The 26,291-nt window shown below is 47.9% G+C and overlaps 2 protein-coding genes across 2 annotated transcripts in view; one reads left to right on the top strand and one right to left on the bottom strand.

Moving 5' to 3' along the window:
• FAM234B (family with sequence similarity 234 member B) overlaps window positions 1-13,636 on the top strand; it is a 31,702-nt gene extending 18,066 nt beyond the window's left edge. Inside the window, exons 6-13 of the mRNA XM_021690453.1 lie at window positions 2,443-2,590; window positions 3,341-3,482; window positions 4,526-4,669; window positions 4,842-4,923; window positions 8,257-8,412; window positions 11,061-11,178; window positions 11,858-12,078; window positions 12,680-13,636. Of these exons, the coding sequence (XP_021546128.1) occupies window positions 2,443-2,590; window positions 3,341-3,482; window positions 4,526-4,669; window positions 4,842-4,923; window positions 8,257-8,412; window positions 11,061-11,178; window positions 11,858-12,078; window positions 12,680-12,685 (1,017 nt within the window). The 3' untranslated portion in view covers window positions 12,686-13,636. The remainder of the gene's footprint in view (window positions 1-2,442; window positions 2,591-3,340; window positions 3,483-4,525; window positions 4,670-4,841; window positions 4,924-8,256; window positions 8,413-11,060; window positions 11,179-11,857; window positions 12,079-12,679) is intronic.
• Window positions 13,637-16,003: 2,367 nt separating this feature from the next.
• Window positions 16,004-26,291, bottom strand: part of GSG1 (germ cell associated 1) — a 16,034-nt gene continuing 5,746 nt past the window's right edge. Inside the window, exons 2-6 of the mRNA XM_021690454.1 lie at window positions 21,729-22,047; window positions 20,429-20,476; window positions 19,318-19,470; window positions 18,579-18,690; window positions 16,004-16,349 (exon numbers count right to left, since the gene is read on the bottom strand). Coding sequence (XP_021546129.1) covers window positions 16,004-16,349; window positions 18,579-18,690; window positions 19,318-19,470; window positions 20,429-20,476; window positions 21,729-22,047 — 978 coding nt within the window. The remainder of the gene's footprint in view (window positions 16,350-18,578; window positions 18,691-19,317; window positions 19,471-20,428; window positions 20,477-21,728; window positions 22,048-26,291) is intronic.

Raw genomic sequence — 26,291 nt, 5'->3', positions numbered from 1 at the left:
AGTAGATTGAACCAAAAACTCAATTATTTACATAATCTTTTTTTATCCCAGTCATTGTGAATAAAGAGACCAGGGTCTAGGGAAAATTTCAGTAACTGTGTCCATCAGGGAGTGATTATCTGAAGGTCCCAAAGTGGAAAGGATGGGGAGTTTCTTTTTAATGGTTTAATGAGGTATGGTTAGCAGAGGCATAGCAAGAAATCGAGCAAGTTTATATATCCTGAGCAAGTTTAAAAATCTTGGCCTTCATACCCTATTTGGCTTCTTCTTAGCCAGTGGTGGTTGCCAGGCTGGAGGTTCAGGCTTTTAGGGGCCCTCCACAGTGAGGCACCTCTATTAGAGGAACTGGCTTCTTGCCTACTCCTACTCTGTGCTTTTTTTTGGTCCTAACCAAACAGGAGAAAAAGTGTACTGTCCAACTTGCCTCACAGAATTTACTTACTTACACATAGTGTAGAGATATGAATAGTCTCCATTCTGTCTGAAAAGTGATAGTACTAGAAAAATCTTAGAGAAGCAATGGGTTTAGAGTAGTAGCCTCACCTTTATACTGACCTCTTTTGACCTCTAATGCCAGCAACAAAGAACCTGGGGAACCTGAGCTCTGGTTTACTCTAAGCTACAGTATGGAAGGCTCTCTCTTCTTAAGGAATGGAACATATTAGGTCTATGATTTAGAGTGATTGCATTCTTAGATCTGGGTTTAGAGTGAGGTGCGCTTGGGACATAGGAACTAATGGTTTGGGGTTAGAGGAACTGATCTGGCCTAGAACATTAGTGGGAAGGGACCTCAAAAGTCATGTGGTTGACCCTCTCACACCATGTTATAATCTCTGATACAGTATTCCAGACACATTGGACTCTCCTTGAGTCCTCAGGCTAATGGGAATATCACTGATTTGTAAGATAGTTCATTTCATTTTTGGTCAGGTCTAGAAAATTCTGTCATGTTGGTGAGAATTCTGCTTTCTCATAGCTTCGACTCACTATTCCAGCTTCAGCTACTTTGAATGAATCTAATCCTCTTTCTACATAAAAGCCCATTAGTCTTAGCCTCATCCCACTAAGCCTGCTACTCGAGTACCAAGGCTAAATACCCCCAATTTCTTATACTGTCCCCCATGCAACATGAAATCTAGATCCCTCTCTTTCTTGCTTTCTTTCCCTTTGCACTCCATTTTATCCATATCTCTTTTGAAATGTTGTACCTGTATCTGAAAACAGTATTCTATTTGGGATATAACCAGTTATATCAATGTAAGGAAGTTGTTACTTTTTTTGATACAGGCTTTAGATTTCTACTAATGCAGCCAAAGATTGTGATAGCCTTTCTGAGATTTAGGGTTTTTTTGTAATCAGTTAAAGCACCCACCCCTTTTAATTAATCAATTAATTAATGGCCCCATTTCTTCTTTCAGATTTTGACTCATCTTCCAAGCCTAAGACTTCTTTGAATTTCGAGTTTGTCATACAGCGTATTAGCTATCCCTTTCAGCTTTGTGATAAGCTTGAGATAAGCTATTCATTCAAGTCTTTGATAAGAGTGATTAGTAGGAATGGGACAATATAGCAGGGTGTTGTGACATTCCACAGAAACCTCCCTCTGGATTGACATTGACTCACTCTGGGTACACTGAAAACCGTATCTTTTTATCTTGTCCAAAAGAATTCATGATGCTAAACTTTGTTAAAAGCTTTAATGAAGTCAGGATATCACTACGATTCTTGTTATTTCCCAACTGGTGACTCTTTTCCTAAAAGAAAACACTCTAGAGCAGGGCTTGGCAAACTGTGACCTGTAGGCCAAATTTGGCCCACTGCTTGTTTTTGTAAATAAAGTTTTATTGGAGCACAGTCAGTGCCTATTCATTTATTATTATCCATGGTTGCTTTCATGCCATGGCGGTTGACTAGATGCTTCAGAAATCATCTGGCTTACAAAACCTACAATGTTTACCATTTGACTCTTCATAGGACAGGTTTGCTGATTTCTGCTTGAGAGTAATGTTGATAGCAGCCAGGCAGGCTAGGCATGTAATGTTATGATGGGAGAGGCTACCTGTATTGATTTTAGTTGGGACCAAATATTACTGGGGATTTCTGGGTATGAGAGTAGAGACCGGGAGTCAGCTGTCCTGTAGTTAACACTGGGCTAGAATTCTGTGCCTCAGAAGACTGTTCATCAAGCAACAACTGTGCTTCAGAGAAATTGCCTAGGCTACCATAAAGATGGTTTTTGCACATATCTACCAAGGGAATGGGAACGATGGCTTCATTTTCTTGCTTCCAGGGAAAAAAAGTGAAGCAGGTTTGGCTTTGTGCTTTCTAACTTTGGGAAGTGTTTCTGAACCCTTAGCTAAACAGAAAGCAGTGACTTTTGGAGAAACTACTTGGTTAGGAAACAATAGGGCATCTACTGACTCCGTTTTTTCACTTCTTCAGCCAGATCTGTGCTTTCTGCTGGTGTCTGGCCGGACAGGGAGTCCCGTGGGCCGACCCGTGAAGTACAACATCGTGGGAGTGGGGGATCTGATTGGTCCTCAGGTTTATGTCACCACAAATGGGGCTGTCTACATCCTGTTTGGCTTTGGTAAGAAGCAAAGCTAGTTTTGCTGCCATTCCCCATCTGTGTGTGTGGTAGGCCTCCTTTTTGAGACAGAGTGAAAGCTTGGGAATTGCTGACCCCAGCCCTTTTGCCACCTCCTGTCCCAGGGGCCTCTCAGTCTCCCCCACCGATGGCTGGTTATTAACTCTGCTTTCCCCGGCTGCCTTCTCCAAAGAGAATACTCTTTGTCTAGCATTTCCTTCATCCCTTACCCAGTCCGTGTTTGACCAGTCTGGGTGGGCTCTGTGAGACGCATCTTTTTTTTTTTTTAAAGATTTTTATCTAGGGACGCCTGGGTGGCTCAGTCGGTTAAGCGGCTGCCTTCGGCCCAGGTCATGATCCCAGGGTCCTGGGATCGAATCCCACATTGGGCTCCTTGCTTAGCAGGGAGCCTCCTTCTCCCTCTCTCCCTCTGCTTGTGCTCTGTGAAATAAATAAAATCTTAAAAAAAAAAAAAGATTTTATCTCTTAATTTGACAGAGAGAGAGTATAAACAGGGGGAGCCTCAGAGAGGGAGAAGCAGGCTCCCCACTGAGCAGGGAGCCTGATGTGGGGCTCGATCCCAGAACCCTGGGATCATGACCTGAGCCAAAGGCAGACGCTTAACTGACTGAGCAACCCAGGGGCCCCTGTGAGACCCATCTGATCAGGCTCTGTGTCTCTCGCTCAGATCCTCACCCTGGGAGAGTTCTAGTAAATTCAGCTTCTCAGTGTTGGTTCTTCCTGTGGTGCTAGGAAATATCCAAGCTGTCGCCCTGCGGGACATTTTTGTTCAGGCCCAAAATCGAGACAGCTTACCACCTTCTCTGCAGATAGAAGAGCCAGAATGGGAGAAACGAAGATCCATCAACCTGTCTGAGCTCATTGACATTTACAGGTAGGGCAGATGTCTGACCTTGTCACAGTTCAGTCTCCTGAGATCTCACGAGCTATGGAGTCTCCACGTTTGAATTGGGCCAGTGAATAAGGGGGCAGAGGTTTGGGGGGAAACAGTGCTAGCCTTAATACCATCTTCCTATCTGGTGAGTTAGAGACGTTCTTTTCTTGGTAACATAAGGTGCTGATGGCTATGTGTTGGTGATCATGATTTGTGATCACTCTACACATAGACTGCAAAGAAGGATATTTACTGCAAAGAAGGATATTTGTTTAGTGTTCTGAGTCAGAGCGGGGCAGGCTGAGATGGGGAGACCTTTAGGCAGGGAGAGAGATTTATGTAAAAAAACCTGCCTGTAAAACTGAAGTATCTGCCCTGCTCTTTTTCTGTGTTTTTCTCTTAGTTGAAGAATCATTTTGGCAGGAGCAAGGCTAGCATCCATGAAATCTTATTTTTTATTCTTGTTTATTTCTTAATCAAAAGCATGTCGTTCGTCACATGCAGTGGATTTTACCCATTTAACCCCAGGCCTGGGTAGTGATTGTCTTCATTCTCTTCTGTCAGAAATTTCAGATCATTTTCTAGCGTTTTCTCAGGCAGTATCACACTGTTTCAGTGAATTGGGCAGGTGTTAAATCGAATGGTCCCAGTTGTCCAGAAAAAGAAATAATTCGATGCAGTGTAGACTATGAGTTGCTGTGCAAGCTTAGTGACAGTCTCAGGCCTCCTTTCCAGGTCTCCGTCTGCCTTCCCTGCCATTATCCTTGGCTCTGTTACCTTCCCCAGAGTATCCAGCATGAGAGATCTGGCTCTGCAGCCCTTCCCCTGGGAGTTCCTTTTGAACTTGCATGAATTTTCTAGGGATTCTTGCTTTCTAAAATGAGATTCAACTGGAACGACAGAGTGCCCCCCTCGATAAGATAACGGTGGAAGGTGAATACAAGAGTATATAGAAACACATACCCCGAGAGAAAGAGCCCCAACTTGTGGGTCCGGAATCTCATCCAAGCTGGAGACTAACCATTGGGTCTTGTTTAATTCAGCGATGGTGTTGAGCTACTCCAGATGGTGAAGGCACCTGATTCCAACAGCAGCAACCTCCTGATTACAACCAGACAAGGCCTCATCCTGCTTCGGGGGCAAAATCTTACACCTTCCTGGACACTGAGCCTGCAAGGCCTGCACAGGTTTGCTGTGTGCTCCTCCTATGGGTTGCTCTTTTGATCTGCTTTCCCACGTTTAAAAATTGCCCAGAACAATTGCCTGATATCTGGGGTGGTGCTGGAGAGGGAGAAAGAAGTCATTGTTTTCCTCTCCTTCTGCTTCACTACTGATCACTTACTTTGTTCTCCTTTGCAGCCAGCCTACTTCTGGGTATTTCACTGATGATCAGACCTTAGACTTCCTTCTCCAGATACAGGATGGAGTTGGGATGAAAAAGGTAAAACTTTGGGACTCAAATCTATTAAAACATCTAGAAAGTGTATTTGTTGTGTCCAGCCATATACGCTAGGCACTGTGAGAAATAAGAACCTGAAATATGGTCCCTTCCTTCAGAGAACTCAAAGTCTAGCTGTTGGATAAAATGAAAACTCACAGGTTAGTGCTAAAATCTGTAGCATTGGAAGCTTTTCCAGCTTCCCTGTTAGTGAATTCCCTCTTCTGAATTCTTTTTTTTTTTTTAAAGATTTTATTTATTTGACAGAGAGAGATACACAGCGAGAGAGGGAACACAAGCAGGGGGAGTGGGAGAGGGAGAAGCAGGCTTCCCGCCGAGCAGGGAGCCCGATGCGGGGCTCGATCCCAGGACCCTGGGACCATGACCTGAGCCGAAGGCAGACGCTTAACGACTGAGCCACCCAGGCGCCACCCCCTCTTCTGAATTCTTAACTTAAAGTTTGGCACTAGGAACCTTCTGAAGTCTCTTGGTGGGGAAAGGTAGGCATAAATAAACTTAGGACTTCAGTACGTATCTTCCTAAGATTTCAGAGAAGGCGGGATATCTGGGGTGGCTGGATTGTTATGGAAGATTTAACAAAGGAGGGAAAGATGATGAGCAGGACCTCAAAAGTTGAATTATATTAATATGAGGAGGGGTTCCTGTTGGGTCAGGAACACCGACACCAGAATGCCCAGAGACAATAGTATGGCCTGTTCTAGGGACACTGAATAGGTCTTTCTGATTTTACATGAGGTTGCATATTGTGAAGATATAATGATTGGTTAGGCAGTTTTCATTATTTTTTTAAAGATTTATTTATTTTAGAGAGAGAGAGCGTGCGCGTTCACGCACGAGCAGGGGGAGGGGTAGAGGGAGAGGGGGCGGAGACTCTCAAGCACACTCCGTGCCCAGTGAGGAGCTGACGCAGGGCTTGATCTCACCACCCTGAGATCATGACCTGAGCCGAAATCAAGAGTTGGGACTTGATCCCAGGACCCTGAGCCGAGGGCAGATGCTTAACCAACTGAGCCACCCAGGTGTCCCTAAATTTTCTTATGTATTTATTTTATTTTATTTTTAAAAGATTTTATTTATTTGTCAGAGAGAGAGCAAACAAGCAGGGGGAGAGGCAGGCAGAGGGAGAAGCAGACTCCCCACTGAGCAGGGAGCCCGATGCGGGACTTGATCCCAGGACGCTGGGATCATGACCTGAGCCAAAGGCAGACGCTTAACCGACTGAGCCACCCAGGCGTCCCTAAAATTTCTTTTTTATAATTAACCTAGCTTTTTGGTTTATCTTCACTATAAAATATGTATTTATATTATTGCATCCTGTTCTCTGGGAGCCAACTCAACACTTAATCATTGCCTCTAATGTCTGCCAAGTCCTTTGCCAGATGCACAGATAATGTCTCTGGAGACACAGCATTAATGAAGACAAGGCCCCGGTCTCGTATAGTTCGTAGTCACTGGGGTGCCCGTATGCATACACAGCTCTGCCAGGTCTTGGTGAGTGCTGTAATGGAGGTCCGCACAAGGCCACGGGGCATGGGGAGCAGATATAGTGAAGGGAGTCAAAGAGGTGCTTCATGTTGGCTGTGGGCCACATGTTCACATCATGAAAGCAGAGAAGTGGTTTGCTGGGTCCGTGTATAAGGAGAGGCTGAGGGGCATTTCTGCCAGGGAGATCCGAGATCCAAGTGAGCTCAGCTGATGGAAGGCCCTGAAAAGCAGGGCTGCAGCATTTAGGTGACGTTTTGGAGGCAGTAGGGTTGTTTGGTCATGAGCGGAGGACAGAGCTGATGATAAAGGCATCACTTCAGGGAGAGTCTTCCAGCAGTGCTGGGTAGGAAAGAAGCAATGTCTGATTGTGTTTCAAAAGAATTTCAGGTAGAGATTGGAATTTTCATTGGCATTCCCAGCAGGATTAAGGGAGAAGGGTATACATATATGTATAGCTTCATTAAGAGATGAGATGCTGAGGGTTTGGACCTGGAATTTAATCCTGGCTCCACTGCTTATCGGTGGCCTTGGGCAAATTACATAATCTCACCTAACTGCAGATTCTATGTCTGTAAAGTGGGGGTGATAATATTACCTGTCTTCATAGGATTATTATGACAGTTAAATAATGTGTGTGACTGGATACAGTTTTTTAGTGTGGTGTCTCAAGACTTTTCTCTCAAACTACCAAAGGGAATCTTGAACAGCTGGCTTCGGGGAGTCTGTCTCTCCAGGTCTGAGCGTGGACACAGAAGGGCCGGACCGAGGGGCTGGAAGAGTAGGGAAGTGGTTGTTGACAGGGGTGCAGGCCTTCTACTTACCCAAGAACAGACACCGAGGAGAGGGGCCGTAAAGACAGGGGCTGGGGGTGGGCAGGGAGTTTCTTGTGGATTTGGGCCAAGGAGAGGCTCTAAAACGATGAGGTGCGAGGTATTTGGGGGTGAAAAGGAGATAGAAGTGTGGCCAGGGTTTATGGGCTCAGTCCCCTTCATTATCCTGTGAGAGATGCTACAGAGGAATGTATTTTCTCTTAGTTTATTTATTTGCCTGTCTCAATGTGCTCTTTTGAATTTGAGACCAGCCTGGGGCTGAGCCCCGTGTGTGTGACACCCAGGAGTTGAACCCATAAAGCCTGTAGCATAGCGCCTCGCACAGGCATCCACTCAGTCGCCGTCCCCTCGTCCCCTTGGTGGGCGCTGTGGTCGTGGGAGGGAGGGAGCGGGCAGGAGGCGCTGCTGTGGGCCTCTCGTTACAGCGCCTCCCCTCCAAAGGGCTGCTCTCTCTGGAGGAGGACTGCCACAGACACCGAACAGTCTTGAGTTCCATCCTGTCCCCGAGCCGCCATTCCGTCGTCTGCAGAATGAGAGGAGGATTGGTTGCTTTATACTGTCCCCGTCCCACTCAAGGGTTTAGCAGACCTTTAAACTCTACTAAATGGGGACAAGGGCTACAGAAAACCAGGTCTGGTCCCTCATCGCTGTTTAATGCTCTCTGCATGCCCAGTTTGTTCACATGTAGTAAGCTCAACCTGTTAATGTATGTGGTTTTTCATTCTTTTGTGTGTTTTCTTGACCCGCTTCCTTTTTTTTAAGAGAGCGAATAGGGGGAGGGGCAGAAGGAGAGGGAGCAGGGGGAGAGGCAGAAGGAGAGGGAGAGAGAGAATCTTGAGCAGGCTCCGTGCCTGGTGCAGAGCCCGCCATCTCACAACCCTGAGATCAAGACCTGAGGCGAAATCAGGAGCCGGTTGCTGAACGACTGAGCGCCCCCCCAGGCGTCCCAGCCTGCTGCCTTTCTGAAGGTGGGCTGTACTCACTGTCTTCTCTCTTGCAGATGATGGTGGTGGATGGGGACTCAGGCTCCATTACCTGGAGTTACAGTGCTCCCTGTCACGTGAAAGAGACGCCAACCACCTCAGCAGTTACTTCGGACCAGAAGTCTGTCTTCCTCTTCTGGGCTGAAGGGATGTCAGCTGCATCTCCCAGTTCTGTGAGTGAGCCTGGCGGGTGTGGGGTGGGGGTCGTTTTGTCACTTGGTGAGACGACAGCCGCTCTGCGGGGCTGCCTGGGTCTGGAGGGGTTAGTGGAGAAGCCACGCTTCCAAGTGGGTGTGGGTACAGCACAGCAGCACCCGAGAGCGCAAGGCTGGAACCTGCTTCCTCCTGAGCTCCGCTTGCCCGGGCCTTGCCTTTCAGCCAAGCACTGTGAAAGCTGACAGCAGTCCCTGGCTACAGCCGCCAACACTGGGAGGCTAGATGAAGCATGAGTCCTCTCAAGACGCTAGGTCCAAATTTCCAGATGATTCACATGTGCTATAGTCAAAGGAAGTAACTGTGACTCATCTGGAATGGGCAGAGGAGGTTTCGTGGTGGATGAGGCTGGGCTTCGAGGTGAGTAAACTGAGTCTGCAGAAGCGGGGTGCGGCAGGGATGGCCAGGCAGCTGGAGAGGATGATGACGGGGCTGAGGTTGAGGGTTCACCTGGGGGAATGATAGGAGAGAAGTTCCGATGCCCAGAAGGCAGACTTTCGAAAGTCTTAAATGCTATCCTGCAGTATTTTAATGGGGTTGATGAGGCAGGGTACCACCCAGAATAGGTGCCTGGGAGTTTTCGGTAAGATCCACCCTGAGTTGGTTCAATGAAACATATCTTTTTTTAAAGATTTTATTTATTTATTTGAGATAGAGAGCGAGCAGACGAGAAAGAGAGGGAGAGCGCACAAGAGGGGGGAGGGGCAGAGGGAGCGGGAGAAGGAGAAGCAGGCTCCCCGCAGAGCAGCGGGCCCGATGTGGGACTCGATCCCAGGACCCCTGAGCTGAAGGCAGACGCTTAACCGACTGAGCCACCCGGGTGCCCCTCAGTGAAACCTGTCTTGACCAGCACCTGCTCTGTGCCAGGCACTGCGTTCTCTGTAGGGACCTAAGGATAGACTGAAAACAGTGCTGGTGCTCTAGCGGAGAAGGCAGATGGTCCCTGGATGCTGGGGGGACCCGGAAGGATGAAGAATCCTGAATTCATCGACTGTGCACTCTTGGACAAGCCACCTAACTTTTCTGAGCCCCGTGCTCTTTATCCATCAATGGAGATGCTAACATATTCCCTCATTTTGAGGATCAGATTTACTCAAAATCTCGATTATAGTCCTAACTCTGCCCTGCCCTAACATGTGCCCACGGAAAGTTTACCTGACATGTTAACTTCTGGTTTCCTCACTTAATAAAATGAGGGGATTAGAAGAGGTGACTCTCCAATGTAAGTATCTATAAATCACCACAAAACAAAGGCATGTTACAGATGCTGTAATTGAAGCACAAATAAGAAGTTTAGGTGGAAGCACAAAGGGAGGGGTACTTTGTCGGGGGCAATTGGGGAGCTTTTCGTAAAAGGGGCAGCATTCAGGTGTGGGATCTAAGGACAAGGGTTGTTCTCACGCGTGGAAATGGTCTCCAGAGAATGGTTAGACAGTCTCAGGGGGAAGTAGGGTTGGCAGAGGTTAGACAGATCAGAGGTTACAGTCAGACATTCCTGAAGCTCGGCCGGGCAGGTGAATAATGGAAGAGGCTGGAAAAGGCAGATTTGGGTTAAATGGTGTAAGGCCTTGGCTTTCAGGCTAAGGAATTTGGGCTCCATTCCCTGGGCAGTGAGGAGGGAGTTTGGCTCTTTGCTTGTCATGTGGACAGAGTCAGAGGTCAGTCCTGTCAGGTTTGGGATCCTGAGGGTACGGGGAAAATGCCCTCTTGTGCTTCGTGGCACGTGGTGGGAGTGTGGCTGCGAGCGTCCCACCTGTGTTTCTCCTCACTTCGTGGACTTCTTATGCTAAGAAAATGGGATTCCCGTTTCCTCCACTAGTGGGGTCCAGGATGGTCCCGGGGTGGGAGAGGTACTCGGGGAGCTCGGTAGAGCAGTCACTTACTAACCCGTGCGTGGCTGGGCTGCACACATGTGTGAGAGCCGAACGTCCTCCCTGCACCGGGGTCAGGCTGGTGAAGGCAGTTGCAGTGGGTATTTCTTCTGCTGTTGGGACTCTGGAGACTCCCACTTGGAATTGGAATTTTTGTTGTATAATTAATGATTTGCTTCTGTCTGGACAGTTTTCTGTTTGTTTCAGGAACTGAGAAGATTTTTGTGATTTTAGCTTGATATTTGCAATTGGCTTTCATATCCAGTGAGAGATGTCTTTTCATGTATGCATTTTGTGTCCACGAAGCCCCACCACGAAGCAAGAGATGACCCGGTGTTCTGATACTCCCACAGGCAGAAGGCTTGGATCCCACCCCCTACCCACCCAGGGCATGCACATTTCCATTCTCTTTTTCTTCTCATAAGGGAGAAAGCGTCTTCTACCCTAGTGGTTTGAAGAAGTTAGTGATTAGTCTGCTTTGAGCGCTCTGAAATATGTCTCTTGTATATGGGAGTTTCGCTCTGAAATATGTCTCTTGTATATGGGAGTTTCGCTCTGAAATACGTCTCTTGTATATGGGAGTTTCTCTCAAACGCATGCTTGTAGTTGGGGTCAGGTCATAGCATCTGAGAGGAATGAGTAATCACCACGGTCTCCTCTGCCCTTTTCATCGGAGGCCTGTCACATGTGGGAACGCAGAGTTACCTACGTTCTTCCCTCTTGCTTCTCATTGCCAGGATGTCATCCCAGGAACTGGGCCACCCAGCCTTCACCACCTTTACCTCCTGCATCCGGCATTCCCCTCTATCCTTCTGGATCTGGCCAACGCCACGGGCCTGGTGACGGCTTCCGAGGGTGAGTCCCAGTGACGGTAGGGGCTGCGTACGGATGAGGGGAGAAGGTGTGCTGGCTGTGTGTGAGCATACCCTTGTCTCACCGAGGGAGGGATGTGTGCCTTCGGACAACAGCGGGGGTGGGGACGTTGAGCCCCTCCCGTGTGTCCTGCAGAATCCTCTGACCGGATCTGAGCGAGTTGTTTTTCAGCATTAGCATAAAACATTATTCAGTGAGCATTGAAGAGTGGTAATTAGGAATTGAGACCCTTTTTATTACAACACCTGTGTTAAGGATAAGGCACAGTAAGTGCTGGCGAGGCCGATAGCCTCTGTGACCGTGTACGGACAGTCTGGGAAGTCTCAGAAGTTCTAGTCTGCTGTGCTTGCTTTTCTGCCCTGTTGTCACCACAGCTGACATATCCTCGTTTCCTGATTTGGGGCTTTCTCAGAAACAGCTTCAGAAAAGGAAAGGTCTAAAGACCGAGGGGAATGTGCTGCTTGGCCGGCATCCTGTCATTCACCACTGTGCACACGCTGTCTAGCTTGGTGCCAGGCATTTATTAGGAGCTCAGTAAACTTCGTGTCTGAATTAATGAGGAGTAAATGAATGAATGAAGCTAGTTGCTGAGTCAAGCCACTCTCCTGTTAGCAGAAATTTTCTGTCCTCGTTAATTGCTCTTGTTTTTGTCCTTCCTCAGTTGGAATTAACGACCTCTGGAAAGATGCCTTTTATGTTACCAGGACAACGGGGCCAAGCTCCGAAGGCCATCCAGCAGCCCTGGTGGTCAGCAAGCTTAGTCTACGGTGGGCGCTGATGGAAGGCCAGGTGGTGCAGCTCGAGGACACCACCCCCAAAATTGGCCGTGGGGAGCTGCGAAGATTCCTCTCTAGGATAAAGTTTGTTGATCCTCCCCACCAGGTGAATCTTTTCTGAAAGATATATTTGATTACTACTATGGGTTTGGGGCAAAGGCTACCAACCCCAGCTTTGTTCTCTAGAAAGCAGCGGGGAGTAGGAGCCTTTTTGATTAGCTGGGTGTCAAGAACCAGTTGTTCAAGAGCAGCTCTATTTTCTTAGGGTGCTTTATGACCATTCAGAAATGGTACGCAGTTGTTTTTAGCTGGGAATGGTACCATCGCCCTTAGGGGACACTTGGAAATGTGGGGTCATGGTGTCTATTATCTCAGTGACTGAGGGGGTGGATACGACCGGTATTTTCTGGGCGGGGGGGAGGCTAGAGATGCTAACATCGTGCAACATTTGTGAAAGTTACATACTCCAAAGGATTATCTTGCTCAAAATGCTAACCTCCCAGCCCTCAAATACTATGGTCTAGTTCAATGTTCAAGAGTTTGTCATGGAAAAAACAAACTTCCTGGATCTTTCTGGAAGGACTTACGAACTATTGGGGCTAGACAAAAGGACAGAAGAGTAGAGAAATAGCCTGATCTTTGGGTTTCCTCCATTTCTCTGTCATGAAAAGAATGAAAGTCGCTGATACCTGCACTCTTTCCCCTAGATATAGTCTGAGGAATCTTCCATCTCAGAAGAAGTGAAGAGAGTGGTACCGTCTCTCTCCCAGCAGCGTCACGTCAGTTCTTTGGAGAGAAGGAAGACTTCAACCTCATTTCACCGGCTCTGCGTGATTGTCACAAAGCACTTTGAGGGCGCGTTGGAGTTCTCAGATGACAGCACCATCCGTTTGGCTGGGGTATCTGACCTACCTTTACAGTCCTTGCATTAACCCCCTCTAGGCACTCCACGGATAGTTTGGAAATGTGACTCTTACCGTTTATTTTTTGTGTGTCTAATTTATAAACTCCTGGGAAATTCCGGTGAGGTTCTTCCCTGGAACATTTTGTTTTGCATTATGCCACCTGTGTGTATGTGTTGGTGTTGGGATGACATAGTTGCTCGATCTGTTCTAAGCTCCAGGGGCCCAGTTTCTTGTCCTTCTGAGATAACACTTGGCTTGTTTGAGACTTAGGACTTCCAGTGCCCTGCCTCTGATCAGGGCCACTGGTCCTTTCCCTCCGTGTTCTCTCACCGCCCGTACCTTGGCTTCTTCCCACCCTAGCGGCAGGGAGACACAGACAGTGGGAGGCTGAGGGAGCCATCCTCGCATTCCCATCTTTTATCTTCCATAGCCTCCCGCCTCCCGAACTTTCCATCTCTACACACTCGGTGACCATGAGCGCCACCACATTCCTGTCAGAAGGGGAGCAAGAGCATCAGAGTGTGTGAGCAGCCTCTGCGTGGTCCATGTGGCATTTCGGGGTCCTGATTGGCCTGGCCAGCATGGCCTTTTCCCCGCAGTAACTTCTGAAGCGCTCGTGTGCGCGCTGCCCTGGCTCTGTGAAGTCAGGAACCATTCAGCCAGGTAGCTTATCCCGGCCTCATCTCCACTTAGCTCTCTTGGTCTCCTGGCATCTCCTGTGGGCCGTCCTCCATCCTGCCTCTCATTTGCCCTCTCTTATTCAGAGGTATTTTTGCTTTGCTTGCATGAGAGCAAGCTGTTTCTGGATTTTTATTCTTCCTCCTTGAGTCCCGTAAGCAGCCATTTTGCCTGCACATCTCCTTCCTTGTAGAGCCTTGGAAAACACGGTATTTTGAGAATATTCCTTTGTAAATACTCTTTTATAATTGGTTGAGTTCTTCAGAATTATCTCCAATGCTTGCTTCTCCCTTCTTCCATAAATGTTGCTTCTATTAAGTTCTCTCCTAAACTTCTAGGTCATTGTTTATATAGCAGAAAATCCCACGTTAGCTGGTGGAGAACTGCTTTTCTTCTTGAATAATTTTGATAGGTCATACCCGAGTGCAACTCAGGTTCTGTCTTTACTTGGGCCTGTATCTTTTTAGCTTGTTTTAGTAAAGGGAGTCCAGAAAAATTTAGAGATTACAGAAATTTAGGGATCCCAGATTTGAAGGGATGTGTATTATTTGCCCAATGGTAGGCATTGTGACATAACATATTGGTAGCAATAGCAGATTGGCCTGCCAGGTTTCTGGGCACCCCCTTGCCTTAAGACCCTGAAAGCAAATTTGGTTTCAACACTTTGGGAAACTTTGTAAACTTGGGGGAACAATTAGAGGATACCCAAGAGAATAGGGATGATTTTAGATTCACTTCTAGAGTTTGCATCTGCTCGGGTAGAAGAGCCTAGGATCTTGTTTAGCCTAGTAGAGGACTCTAAGGACTAATTTATAGTTGACTGAAGAGCTAAAACTTGACTTGTGGTCCTGTGGCCTGGGCTGAGCCATCTACGTCTCACCCTCGTTCTTCACCATGTAGAGGAGTAAAATGCAAAGTCGTTTACCAAGGGCCTGGTCTTGCGGGGGAGGGTGGGGGGTGGGGCGGGGATCTTTTTGGGTAGAAGATGGTGTCTATACCGGGTGAGTCCCAGAAATAAGAGGAAGCTAGAAGAGCATCAGTCCCTAAATTCTTCGTGGTGTGTTTACAAACTAACTTAACATAGATTGTTTTGACTCTCAGAAGTTTGAATCCATTTTTGCCAGACACGGGACAGGCTCTAGGTTTCTCCTCCCTCCTGCAGCCAGGGTAGAGGGTTGGAATGGTGGCCGAGGACTGCGGAAGCTTCATCTGTCCAGCGTGGGTGCTAGCCTGTCAGGTGTGTCCCGACACTCCCTTCTCCTGGTAGGCACCCACCCAGCCGGACCTCTGAGATAGGAAGAGCTCCTTCCTTCCCCCACTCAAGCAAGGCCAGTGTGACTGCCACTTAGGGATAGCAGTGACTCGTGCAGGTATAAGGATCTTCCTTCTCCCAAGCTCTCCTCCTTGCTATCCTTATAGCCCCTTCCACCCTAGACAGCATCCTCCCAACCCCCAGATGCTCTCTACTCCCCCTCCCAGTCGGGTATGCCGATACCAACCCCCTTGAATGTGAATTGCTACTTTTATTGTCCATACTACAGAAGAGCCAGCTGGTATATTGTCAGGAAGCACTATTTAAAATGTGAATTGTTGGAGAACAAATAAATACTATGTATAGGAAACACACTTGTGTGTCATTCTCATTCTTCTTAGCCATCGCCATGGTTTGTTTTCCCTTATGGAAAAGAGGAAGAACAGGTGGGTGGGTGAGTTGGGGATCCAGAGGGGAGTGTATGCCGTGGCCTTGTTCACTGCGGAAGTGTCCCTTACCATAAATCCCCTATGAATAACTACAGTGGACCATTTCTGGAAGTGGACCTGTCCCTGCATGCTGTGGGGGCCTTCTCATGTGTATTAGTCCCCTGGTGGCTTCTAGATTAATATTTAAACTTCCATTGGGTCCCTACCATGTGGGTGTGGGACACTGAAATAGGCAGTGTGGAGGACATCGGTCCTACATGCCCAAGGTCCCAGGAGGGCCTCTTTGTCTTCCATTCTATGACTTCTAGGAAAAGTCAAGTGCACCAGGGAAGGCTGAGCCACCATGGACGACTGTTGAGTTGCCCGCCTGCATTCCTCCAAATCCCAGATAGAGGGCCAGATGGAGAAGCCCCTAAAGAGCAGGAACTGGATTCTACTTCTCTTTTTCGTCTCTGCTGCTGAGCCCGGAACGTGGCGCATAACAAGCCATCAGTAAAGGAGAGGGGGTGATTCTGAACATGGGAGGGGGGGGGGTGGCGAAACGAGACATGGGAAGGGAAGGAAAGTGCTGGGAAGGAAGAGGGGCAGTGGTGCCCTGGCATGCACCCCTTTGGACCTGCACTTTAGATAGGCTTGTCCTGAACCTGTGAAAACCATGCTCAAGAGACACACTCTGGCTTCAGTACATGTTGATAGCAAATGAACATGGAAGGTTGGGTTCCGCCTGCCCTCTAAACCTGACTACTTCTAACGCAGTTCTTCCTCTACGGATGACCCAGCCATCTCTTCCTTTAGCCTCTGGCTGGGTTCTTGCTGAAATCCCTTGTGGTGTAGCCCTGAGCAGAAGTCAGCTCCTTCAGAGACTGAGCGGACGGGCTGAGGGTGGTGCTGGTGGTAGCTGCTCAGAGGACGGCCCGTGGGGGCTGCACAGGACGGCTGCTCAAGGAAGCACTGGTGGTGGTGCGGCAGGCAACGCAGCTTTCCTGGGAAGCTCCTGCTGTGCTTGCACTTGAACTCCAGCACCAGCTGGGTGTATGTGTTGAAGGTGGTGACCGCTGATGCCATGCAGCCGGTGAAGGAAAGCCAGGCCGTGCTAGGGATGAACGACAACAAAATGGGACGGTCAGAATCTGACCTACGTCCAGGTTCGAGAGAAAAACACGATCGCTTCCTACTAGTAAACTAGGCTGATGCCGCTTAGGGATTCAGGGACCGGCGCGTGTTCCCTTCCGCCGTGCTGCGGGGAAAGCACTGTGGGCCAGAGGCCTGAATTTGGTCTGGCTTAGTAGGATATGTTCTGAATGTTTTGCAGTCAAAGAGAACGACTCTTGTAGTGTTGCAAGTCAGACTAGGAGTTTAGCAGACTGGTTTTCATGGGATCGATTAGCTGTCAGCGCTCTGCTCTTTCATTCCTGGTGTGCCTTTTCTGTATACATAGAACACGCGCGCACACACATACAATTTTCTGGACTATGGTTTCCCCACCTGCAGTTACCCTTGTGATCTGCCAAGATTCACAGACCGATAGCTCAGCTGTATAGAGTGGACGTAGCCCAGTGCAGCACCCCACACCCCACACCCACCCAACACACACACACACACACACACACCCGGCCCAAGATTTTCCTTCACTCAGATCAGATGCTAGGAGCGATCATTCCTCTTCCATCTTCTTCTGTTGTGAGGTTTTTGGCTATCTTAGGGGCCACAAAGTTGAGCCTCTGCATGTCATTCGTTCAGGCAACACTCACTACAAACCTGGAGGTATTATACGTTGTACCAGCGGAATTTGCCCCTTGGGAAAACAGTGCAGTTCTTGGCTTATGGGAGTTTAAAATGCATGGAAGAGAAGCTGGAGATTTAAGAGAAGCTGGATGGATTCAACAAAGAAAATACAAAACAAAACAAACCACCAGGGAACTATATCAAACGCATTCCTAAAAACTTGGAAAGTCAACCCCTAAATCTCCCCATGATTCTGGGAAGCCCAGGAAACAGGAAGTTGTGTGAGGTTAGTGAGGAATTTCATGAGGTCAGGTGATGGGTAAAGCCAGGCCACACGCTGGCGCTGCGTGTTCCTATCTGCTGCCCCTGACAGACTCAGCCGACGCAGGCTGGGGATGCTTCGGCTGGGAGTGGGGTAGACTGAGCTCTGCAGGTGTCATGTCAACAACGGCTTAAAGACAGACAAAAGGTGCAAAACCGTGTGTCTGGAACATAAGCTCTGGGGGCTGGTTTTGGAATAGCCCAAAGACGCCCGAATCCAATAGCACATGTTCTATCATGAGACAAGGGGATAGGATCTCCTAACAGACATGGATACAGGCTTCCAGATTGCCTCCGTCAGCATGGAAACTGGAGCCCAGCGCCGTGTGTTTCCAGCCCTGGTAAAGTACTTCGCACTGACTCCAGACCGAAATGCAGGCCCAAGGTGGCACGTGTGCAGTGAACAGAGCGTGTTCCTCAGGGCAGGAAGGGAGGAACTCTTAAAACAGAGGGGATATTTGCTTCGAATGTGTTTGTCATGGTTGCTGCTTCTCTCTTCTTAAGAGAAATCAAAAATAACTGACCCCTTAGTTCTCTAAGGGTTAGGGAATGACTGGTAGGGGAGGTTTTATTTCTCACACAGTGGGATGGAATAAGAGCAGAAGTAGGAAGAAGTGACTCTTTGTTATAGGAGAAGAGTCAGCCATTCACAGGGGATGGAATTCCAACCAAATCTCAAGGCTAATTCTTCATTTCTCGGTCCTCCAATACCTTGAATCATAAAATGTATAAAATACAGAGCATCGGCGCCTGAGTGGCTCAGTCGTTGGGCATCTGCCTTCTGCTCAGGTCATGATCCCAGGGTCCTGGGATTGAGCCCCACATCGGGCTCCCTGCTCGGCGGGAAGCCTGCTTCTCCCTCTCCCACCGCCCCCCTGCTTGTGTTCCTGCTCTTGCTATCTCTGTCTCTGTCAAATAAATAAATAAAATATTAAAAATAAATAAGAAATAAATAAATAAATAAATAAAAAAATACGGAGCATCACTTGCATAAGCCACACAAAATCAGTCTCGTTTCCCAAGGGAATCACGCAACAGCTGTATCATTAGGAAAACTGGACAAAACAAGCTGGAAGAATCCTCTCTGTGCTTCCACAGGAGGTGGGGAAAGAACAGGGGTGGCCTGATGGTCCAGCTCTCTGGTCAACAGACTCCCGGGATGAGGGATGAAGAGAAGGCAGAAGGACACCCGAGCAAGCATCTAGTTGAGGGCAGCACATCTAATGCAGGTTGGCTGGGGAGGGGCTAGAAGGTTCAGGAGATGGTAAGCACTTACTAGAAGGCCCAGCCATAATTCCAAGCATGTGGCCTCCAGTCTTCTGGACCCAAGTTGGCAGTTGCCTGGAAGACTTGTGAATACACCATATGGGCCACCATCCCCAGAAGGCCTACAGAGGGAACAGGAAGGCAGTGCCCTTAGAGAGAGGCTGGATTTGCCAGCTACAGGGAGTATGGGTTTGGAGCAACCTCCTCATTTTGCATCAGGTACAGCCTACATGAAGATGCTCCATTACCCATCTGCCCCCCACATTTCCGGGGACACTGATCTACGACGGGGGCTTCTCCTTGAACGCAGAGCTTTGCAAAAGGTTGCCCCAGGCTTTAGGTGGCGAGCTATGGAAAAAGTTTCTGAGTCAATGCTGCACTTAGGGCCTTTTACTTCTTCCCACCCATGCCCTCAACACGAGCTTTATTCTTGATCTATCTTTATATCTGCATCTCTTACTCCTGCTTGATCCGATGGAGTCTTAAAAAGCTGTGTGTAAGTGCAACTGAAAAGTAAGCCAAACTGTATTTCACATACTGAGAAAGCTTGCAAATAAAAAGAACCTAGAGAGAAATCATTTTGCCAAGTACATAATGATCTAATAGAAAATTTCATTCCAACTCCAAGACCCCTGCAATGGCTCTCATCCCTCCATTCTTGACCCTGCCTCTGGACAGACACACGCACCCACCAGAGGCGCCCCAAGGTGGCGAGGCTCCCCACCCGCTCCAGCCTGGGCGGCACGCACCCGACAGGACGGAGGAAATGGCAGCGAAGGCGCTCAGCTTGAGCCCGCAGCCTGGGTTCCCGGTGAACAGCAGGTCCATTAGTAGCAGGAGGAAGCTGACGAATTCAAGTCCGATGGACGAGAAGTGGGCTCCCACTGATAACCATAGGATCTCTGTTAGAAACCAGAGGAAGAAAATAAAATTCAAGTATAAAGAAAAAAAGAAAAAAGAAAAAAGAAACCAGAGGAAGAAGAGCCCTCACCCTGACATGTTACAGGACTGAACACAGGGAGCCCGGCAGAAGGGAAAGCCTCCCAGAGTCAGAGAAGGGGACAGAGTTGGCACCAGCTGGGAGCTTTCCCTCCTTTGGGTCCTTTGCTGTCACCCCTGCGCTCACTGCTCTCTGCTCGGTACCCCATAAGGAATCAAGTAATCTTGATTGACTGGAAATACCGTTGGGGCAATTCAAGAGGAAATCACCTGTCACCCAATCTTGCAGGGGCATGACTTTGCTGTGGGTCATTTTTGTTCCCTTTTTCTTTATTGAATTTTGGAGCAATCACTTCGGTTCCTTTCTCCTTCCCTTTTCAGTTTCACTCCCTTCTATTAAAAATATATACATATATTTTATTTAAAAATATATACATATATTTTATTTAAAAATATATACATATATTTTATTTAAAAAATATATACATATTGGAGGGAAAAAAAACACCTCTAAGCTTTTCCTTTCTTTTTTTTTTCCTCTAAGCTTTTCAGCATGGTTACTTGGCAACAAGAGGAGGTTAGAGCTGTTGGTGGTTTTCTATTTGTGAACTTTATTTGTCCCTGCTGTCCCTTGTTTGCATTCCTGCATATGAATGAGAGGCAGCTCTGGAGGGAATGTGGGTCACCCCGTGGGGCTCAGAAGAAGAGAAAAGAAGATCAGAGTACAGCGTAGAGAGCACTGTTGGGCCAGAGAGGCCCAAGTCAATGGCGGCTAAATTGGTGATCAAACCCACATACTTGCCACAAGCCCCAAGGGAGGGTGGGGGAGGAAAGCCTTCTCCATCAACCGCTTCCCTCCAAATCGGAGAGTGGGGTGACGTGGGCCTTGCAACGTGGCAAACTCCAGTAGTCCTTTCTCACCTCTCTGGGTTGGTGGTGTGAGTTCATTGAAAGTTCGGCACCTCTCCCCTGAAACACAGACAAGGTATGACTTCAGGGGCAGATGAAAACGTCCCCCCGTCCCACACCTGGTGCGACCCCCTCCCTTGGCTCGGACCAGTGCGTGCCCAGCACGCGGCAGATAGGCCCTAGACGCCTCTCTCTGAAAGCAGGAAGGAAGGCCCTCATGGATGGATAGATGGATGCATGACCTAGGCAAGAGTCACTCAGGATCCATTTCTCCGTCCCCAGTTCCTGACAGTGAAGAGGAGGACGTGAGCCTGAGACGGCTTCCGCGGGGAAATGTTCCCGCTTCCCAGGTCAGGGAGGGTTAACAAGCCCAATGTTAACCAGCACTTTTGCTGCCACCGTACCACTGGTCTGAACGGCTCGCAATTGTTTCTGGGGCTGGGGTCGGAGCTGTGCTAAATGGCACGTTAATAACACACATAAACACACACACACGCATTTATAATCCTCTTCCATCTCCTTTTTCCCTTGGCCCAAATCGGGAGAAACAGGTTAATTGTCCTGGATTCTGGGCTTTAGGAAAACATCACTACCAGGTGATGTCTGATGCTTTGAGCAGGGAGGAGGGCTGTCCCTAGGCCAGCTGCTCCTAAGCCGAGGAACACAAGTTAGGAATGCACAGTGACACAGGACCCCGCTTTGCCAGTACGCGCCACCAAGCTGCAGGAGACCTGGGAGGTCAAGGGTGGCCTTACTCCACCTAGGTACCCTCCTCCGGCTTCAGTTCCCCTACCTTGTAAACTGTAATGGTCATACTTAGAGCAAGAAAACCCTGTTGGTGGGGTGGGGCAGGAAGGGGCTCCACAGGGGATCTACTCAGACCCTTTCATCTCGCCAGTGAGAAAATCAAGTTCTGTAGAGAGGAAGCTGCGCATCTGAGCTCCCAGCTGGGCAGAGCCAGGGCATTTTCTTTAAGAATCCTCTCTCCTCATTTGGTCTCCAAACAGCAATCCTAACTCGCTAGAGGGGGAATTCTCACGATGTTACAAGTCGAAATGAGACCCTTTAAGGATGGCGCGATTTTAAACCAGCAGTGGCTGCTAGACAGGAGGTTTGGAAAAGCCAGATGGACTTTTGGGTCTTATTAAAAGGGAGTCCTAGGGAGAAGGGACGGGATACAGAGGTGGAAGATGCTGAGCCTGGCGGGGAGGCCCGGTGGGGTGTGGGGAGTGCTGTATGCTTCCCACTGGCTCTTTGCCCGTGTTAAGTTCCCTGGGGGGAAGAGAGCGGGCAGCTGGGCTGACGAACCTACCTGGTTCTTCCACAGTTTCCTCACAGGATAGCCACATGCCACTCCAGAAGGTATGGAAGGAGAAGCGGTCATCCCCAGCCTCCCAGCTGTATTGCACCACCTCCTGGGAAGATGTGTTGGTGCTGCTCCCATCCAAGGGCACCGGCATGTCAAAGCACTCGGTTGCCAGACCTTTTCCGCACACGGGCTTGGGCACCTTCTGTGTGCCCACAAACCAGCTGTTGCTGAGCAGGGATGTTGTGGAGAGGCTGAGTGATAGCATGTTGAGGAGGGCAGACAGGCATGTCCGTTGGCCAGAGGAGCCCTTCGGGAGTTCCATCTGTAACAGACCAATACACGTGGAGAGCCTGATTTCAGAACCTCCTTGGAGATCTGGATACCCTTCCCTGCGGCTCCCTGCGCTCAAGCCACGCTCCTCCACGGTGACGGGCCCCCCGCCGGCCCCGGGCGCTTTCTCCACGGAGCCTCGCGTGTGGAGGCTTAGCTTCAGGAATGGCCGGGAGTAGGCACACCGTGGTGATGATGTTTATTTAAGCTGGACCTCATTCTACTCAAATGCTTATTGAGGATGATCTGAATAAATACCCGATAATAGCCTCAGGCGGAATGTGATTAAGCCACTGAGCTAGTGTATATCAAGTTGAGTACAAGAATTGGGGCCACTCTAATGCGCTTACTGGTCATTATTTTTGGTTTTGTCTTCAGTGAAAGGTAGTAGCACTGACTTGCTGAGGTATCTGTTGTTGGAACAACGCAAGTTTTTTTGGTGTCCTCTTCTCTGTATCACAGACTCCTCCGAGAGGAGAGTGGAGGAGGATATGGCCTATCAGTCAATATTAAACTGGATCACCCCGGGGCGGGGGAGCAGCAAGGATTGGGGCTTTCAGGATTAAAGAAGGCAGTGGACCTACTGGGATGTGGGGTTGTTGAAACCCTTGGAGGGGAGATGAGGCTGTAGGTTCTGAGAGAGGTGGTGATCTGGGCCCAGCTTTCAGACACTACCTCAGAGAGGACAGACTCTCAAATGGGAGGGGGCTGTGTGGCGCCCACGGAGACTGGACACCAAGTGTGGTGGTCATGGAGAGGGACCTGGAGGGGCATCTCCACTGCTTGATGCAGCTGTGGTACCTGACTCAGGGGGGACAGCGTGGCTCTGGCGGGAGCCCCCGACCTCCCCGTCATTTTTAGCCTAAGAGAAGAGGAGAGCCAGCTGAAGAATGACCAGTATTAGATGTTTCAACCTTGGTGAGTGGTGGCTTGGAGCCCGACTGAGCTTTAGAAAAATAAAGAAATCTGCCAGGTCTTGCACTTTGTGTTACAGAGCAGTTTATACTGTTATATTAATACGTACTGAAGGGAAAAGAAACACATATTTAGTTGCTGACAGATGCTTCTTAAAGTAAACCATCTTGAGCTTTCCAGGGGATCTCTCATATCAGAATTAATCAGACCTAAATCTGCTTAGCTTAAGAAACGTAAATAAAACCATAGCTAAATGGGACAGGCCCATAAATCTGCTTAACATTTTCTACATTTAACAGGGAACTTTATCTTAGAAATATAGCAGTTTGTTCTTCAGAATTTCCAGGGACTAAAACAGTGCACACCACAGACAAAGTGCAGATTATTTATGGCCATAAGAAATATACAAGGTTCATATGCATATAAAAATCAATATATAGGACATATGATAAAACAACTTCTGGAAAGGAATCTGCTAATACGATTTTTTAAAAAGCACTCAACAAATTAAATCCACCAAAATTGTCAGTCTGTGCAGGACTCTGGGTGACCTTGGTAAAGACTGAAAACCACAGCATCTGGAGTGAAGAAAGAGCTTCTTTTACCCGGTATGGAAGTCACACACTGCCCCTGTCCTCCCAAAAGAATGTTTCCATCTTGCTTTTAGTTGTGAAAATCCTATTGGTTTTAGCCATTGTTCCATTACTATAAGTTATTCTTTCTAATTATTTTCATATCCATTGCTTGAACAGGGAATGGACTTCCAGGTAAAACGTCTTCATTAATCATTCTGTATAAAGATTGAACTAATGATTTAGGCAATTCTACATTTTCAACAACTTCATTTTCAATTTAATACAGGTTGGAAATTTGTCTACTATCACATCAGATTTTTACTCTACCCTCAATTCGTTTCACGTTATGCATATTTATAAGTTATTCTGCAGATTATTCACAGATAAGAATAAGGAACCCCGCACCAAGGTGATAACCAATTTAAAGAAGAAGTGATTTGAGAAACAAAGGATGAAAAAGAGCTTGGAATGAAGCTCAAAGAGGCTGCTTCCAGAAGGAGTGTCCAACCAAGGGCAGACACAAGGAGCCTCATTCAAGAATTATCTTGACAATTGAATGGGAATTCATTCAAGAGCCTTTTCAAGAATCATCTTCAACACTTACGGTACTGTGCCCTTCATCATGTGTTTTATTTCTCCCTAAACATGCCTTTTCTCTCCAGGATCCAGATAGCCTCTTGAATCGCAAGACCAAGTCTAATTTTGCAATGATCTCTTTAAGGAGATCATGGAGAAGTAGCAGCCATAAGAAAAGTTGTATCTTTGCCTATGCTGACAAGCCCCATGCCAAGGTGACTCTTTACTCTCTAGAAAAGTGACAGTGGCTTCGCAGACACTCCAGCTCAGAACGATAGGAAATGCACAGGGGCCAAAATGTCACTAATTCTTCCATCAACATAGGTTAACAGACAAACACAGAATTAGCATAGACAACAAATTGATGAGACAGGCACAGCTCTTAATCAAGTGCAAAATGGGCTATGCAATGTATGTTCTGAGCAGTAAGAGGGGGAAGCTGGTTACCTTGGCCGCAGTCAGCGTCTTGCAGCTTGTCAGGAAGGACTGTAGGATGACATCTGTGCCCCAAATCCCCTTGGTTTAATGTTGACAGAATGAAACTGCCTTCCCACCCTCCTGCCTCCCTTCCTGTCCCTCCTCTTCTATCTCCTATTTTTTTTGGAGTGCCTCATGATTAAATGCTGCCTTGCAGGGAACTTGGGCATTTAATAATTGACAATGCAATCATGGCCCAGCTGTTCTGGAAGATTACACAGGAGAGCTTGCCAATGGGGATCAGGGATTAAACACAAAGAAGCAAGGACCTGTATTTACAGAGGAAGTTTCTCTAAAAAGTTAACTGAAGATTCAGTTTCCACCTAACTGCCATTCCCTAGGAAGCTGGTGTGAATGGCTTGGGCTTGATTTTATGGCAGATACAGAAAATATTACAGGGTTACCATTACTACAAGAGTTCCCGTTCCTTTGTGTAGGGGTTTCCATCCTTTTTTTTTTTTTTTTTTTTAAGATTTTTAAATTTATTCATTTGAGAGAGTGAGCCAGAGAGGACAAGCCAAGGGGAGGAGCAGGGAGCCCGATGCGGGGCTCGATCCCAGGACCCCGGGATCGTGACCTGAGCCGAAGGCCAATTCTTAACCGACTGAGCCACCCAGGCGCCCCTTCATCCTTTTAATAAGTTATTATCTGCAGTGTCAGGGCCTCATAGAGCCATGGGTTTGAAGTTGCTTCCTTGTATCATGGGTGTTCTCCACCTTCCAGTTAGCATCGTAAGGATTATTAACAACGTCCCTTCAATGGAACACTGAGACGGTCTTCCATGCCTTTGCAGATGCTCTTCCTTATACCTGGAATGTCTTCGGTCTCTTTATCTGGTGATCTGCCTCTCATCAAGACTAGTGTAAAAGTCACTCATCCTTTGGAAATGTTTCTTTTCTCCCAGAGAACAGTTCTCTCTCTCTGTCCTTCCATACTGTACCCCTCTCGTAATACTTTCTATATTTCATGATAGCTGTCTGGGTTGTAAGTCCTCAGAGGTCTCTCCTTTATTGGAGCAGCAGTTCCCAGTTCCGCCACTGAGCCTCACAACAGTCTTTGAAACTTTGGAAAATATTCAGATTCCTGGGCCCCGTCCTGAGATTCCACCGCAGGGGTGAGGCCCGGGAATCTGTAATTTTAGAAGGCTCTTTGTAAATTGCCAGGGATAGACTTCTGGTTTCCGGTTCCGCAGGTAAAGAGCTTGGAAGTTGCCACTTCACCTTAACAAGTAAGAAGCTGAACAAACTGGAAAATATGGAGCCAGAGAATTAATCAAGTATGACCTGTTTGACTCACGTGGGGCTTACGTTGAATGAAACCCTCATATTCTGCCCCGGCCCTCCCCCACCTGGAATAGTCCAGATTTGCCACCAACCAAGTTGTGGTTTCCCCATTCTGTATTTGTGCAGTTAGTTGGGGGAATGAAAGGCGGGCTCTCCTCGGAGGGAATTAGTCCACATTCTAGCCGGAGGAGTCTCTCTGGCTCTTACTTCCTACTTTTCTAGGACTGACGTGTCCGCACATTTGACACACATGTGCTTATGCCCAGGCGTGAACCCCGTATCACCCGAACGACCCTTTATTCATCTGGACATAGCTGGGAGCAGGAATTTTTTAAAAAAATTTTTTATTGTTATGTTAATCACCATACATTACATCATTAGTTTTTGATGTAGTGTTCCATGATTCATTG

This window comes from Neomonachus schauinslandi, chromosome 5, assembly GCF_002201575.2.
Source record: "Neomonachus schauinslandi chromosome 5, ASM220157v2, whole genome shotgun sequence".
Lineage (NCBI taxonomy): Eukaryota > Metazoa > Chordata > Mammalia > Carnivora > Phocidae > Neomonachus > Neomonachus schauinslandi.
This window is presented reverse-complemented; position numbering and strand designations above follow the sequence as displayed.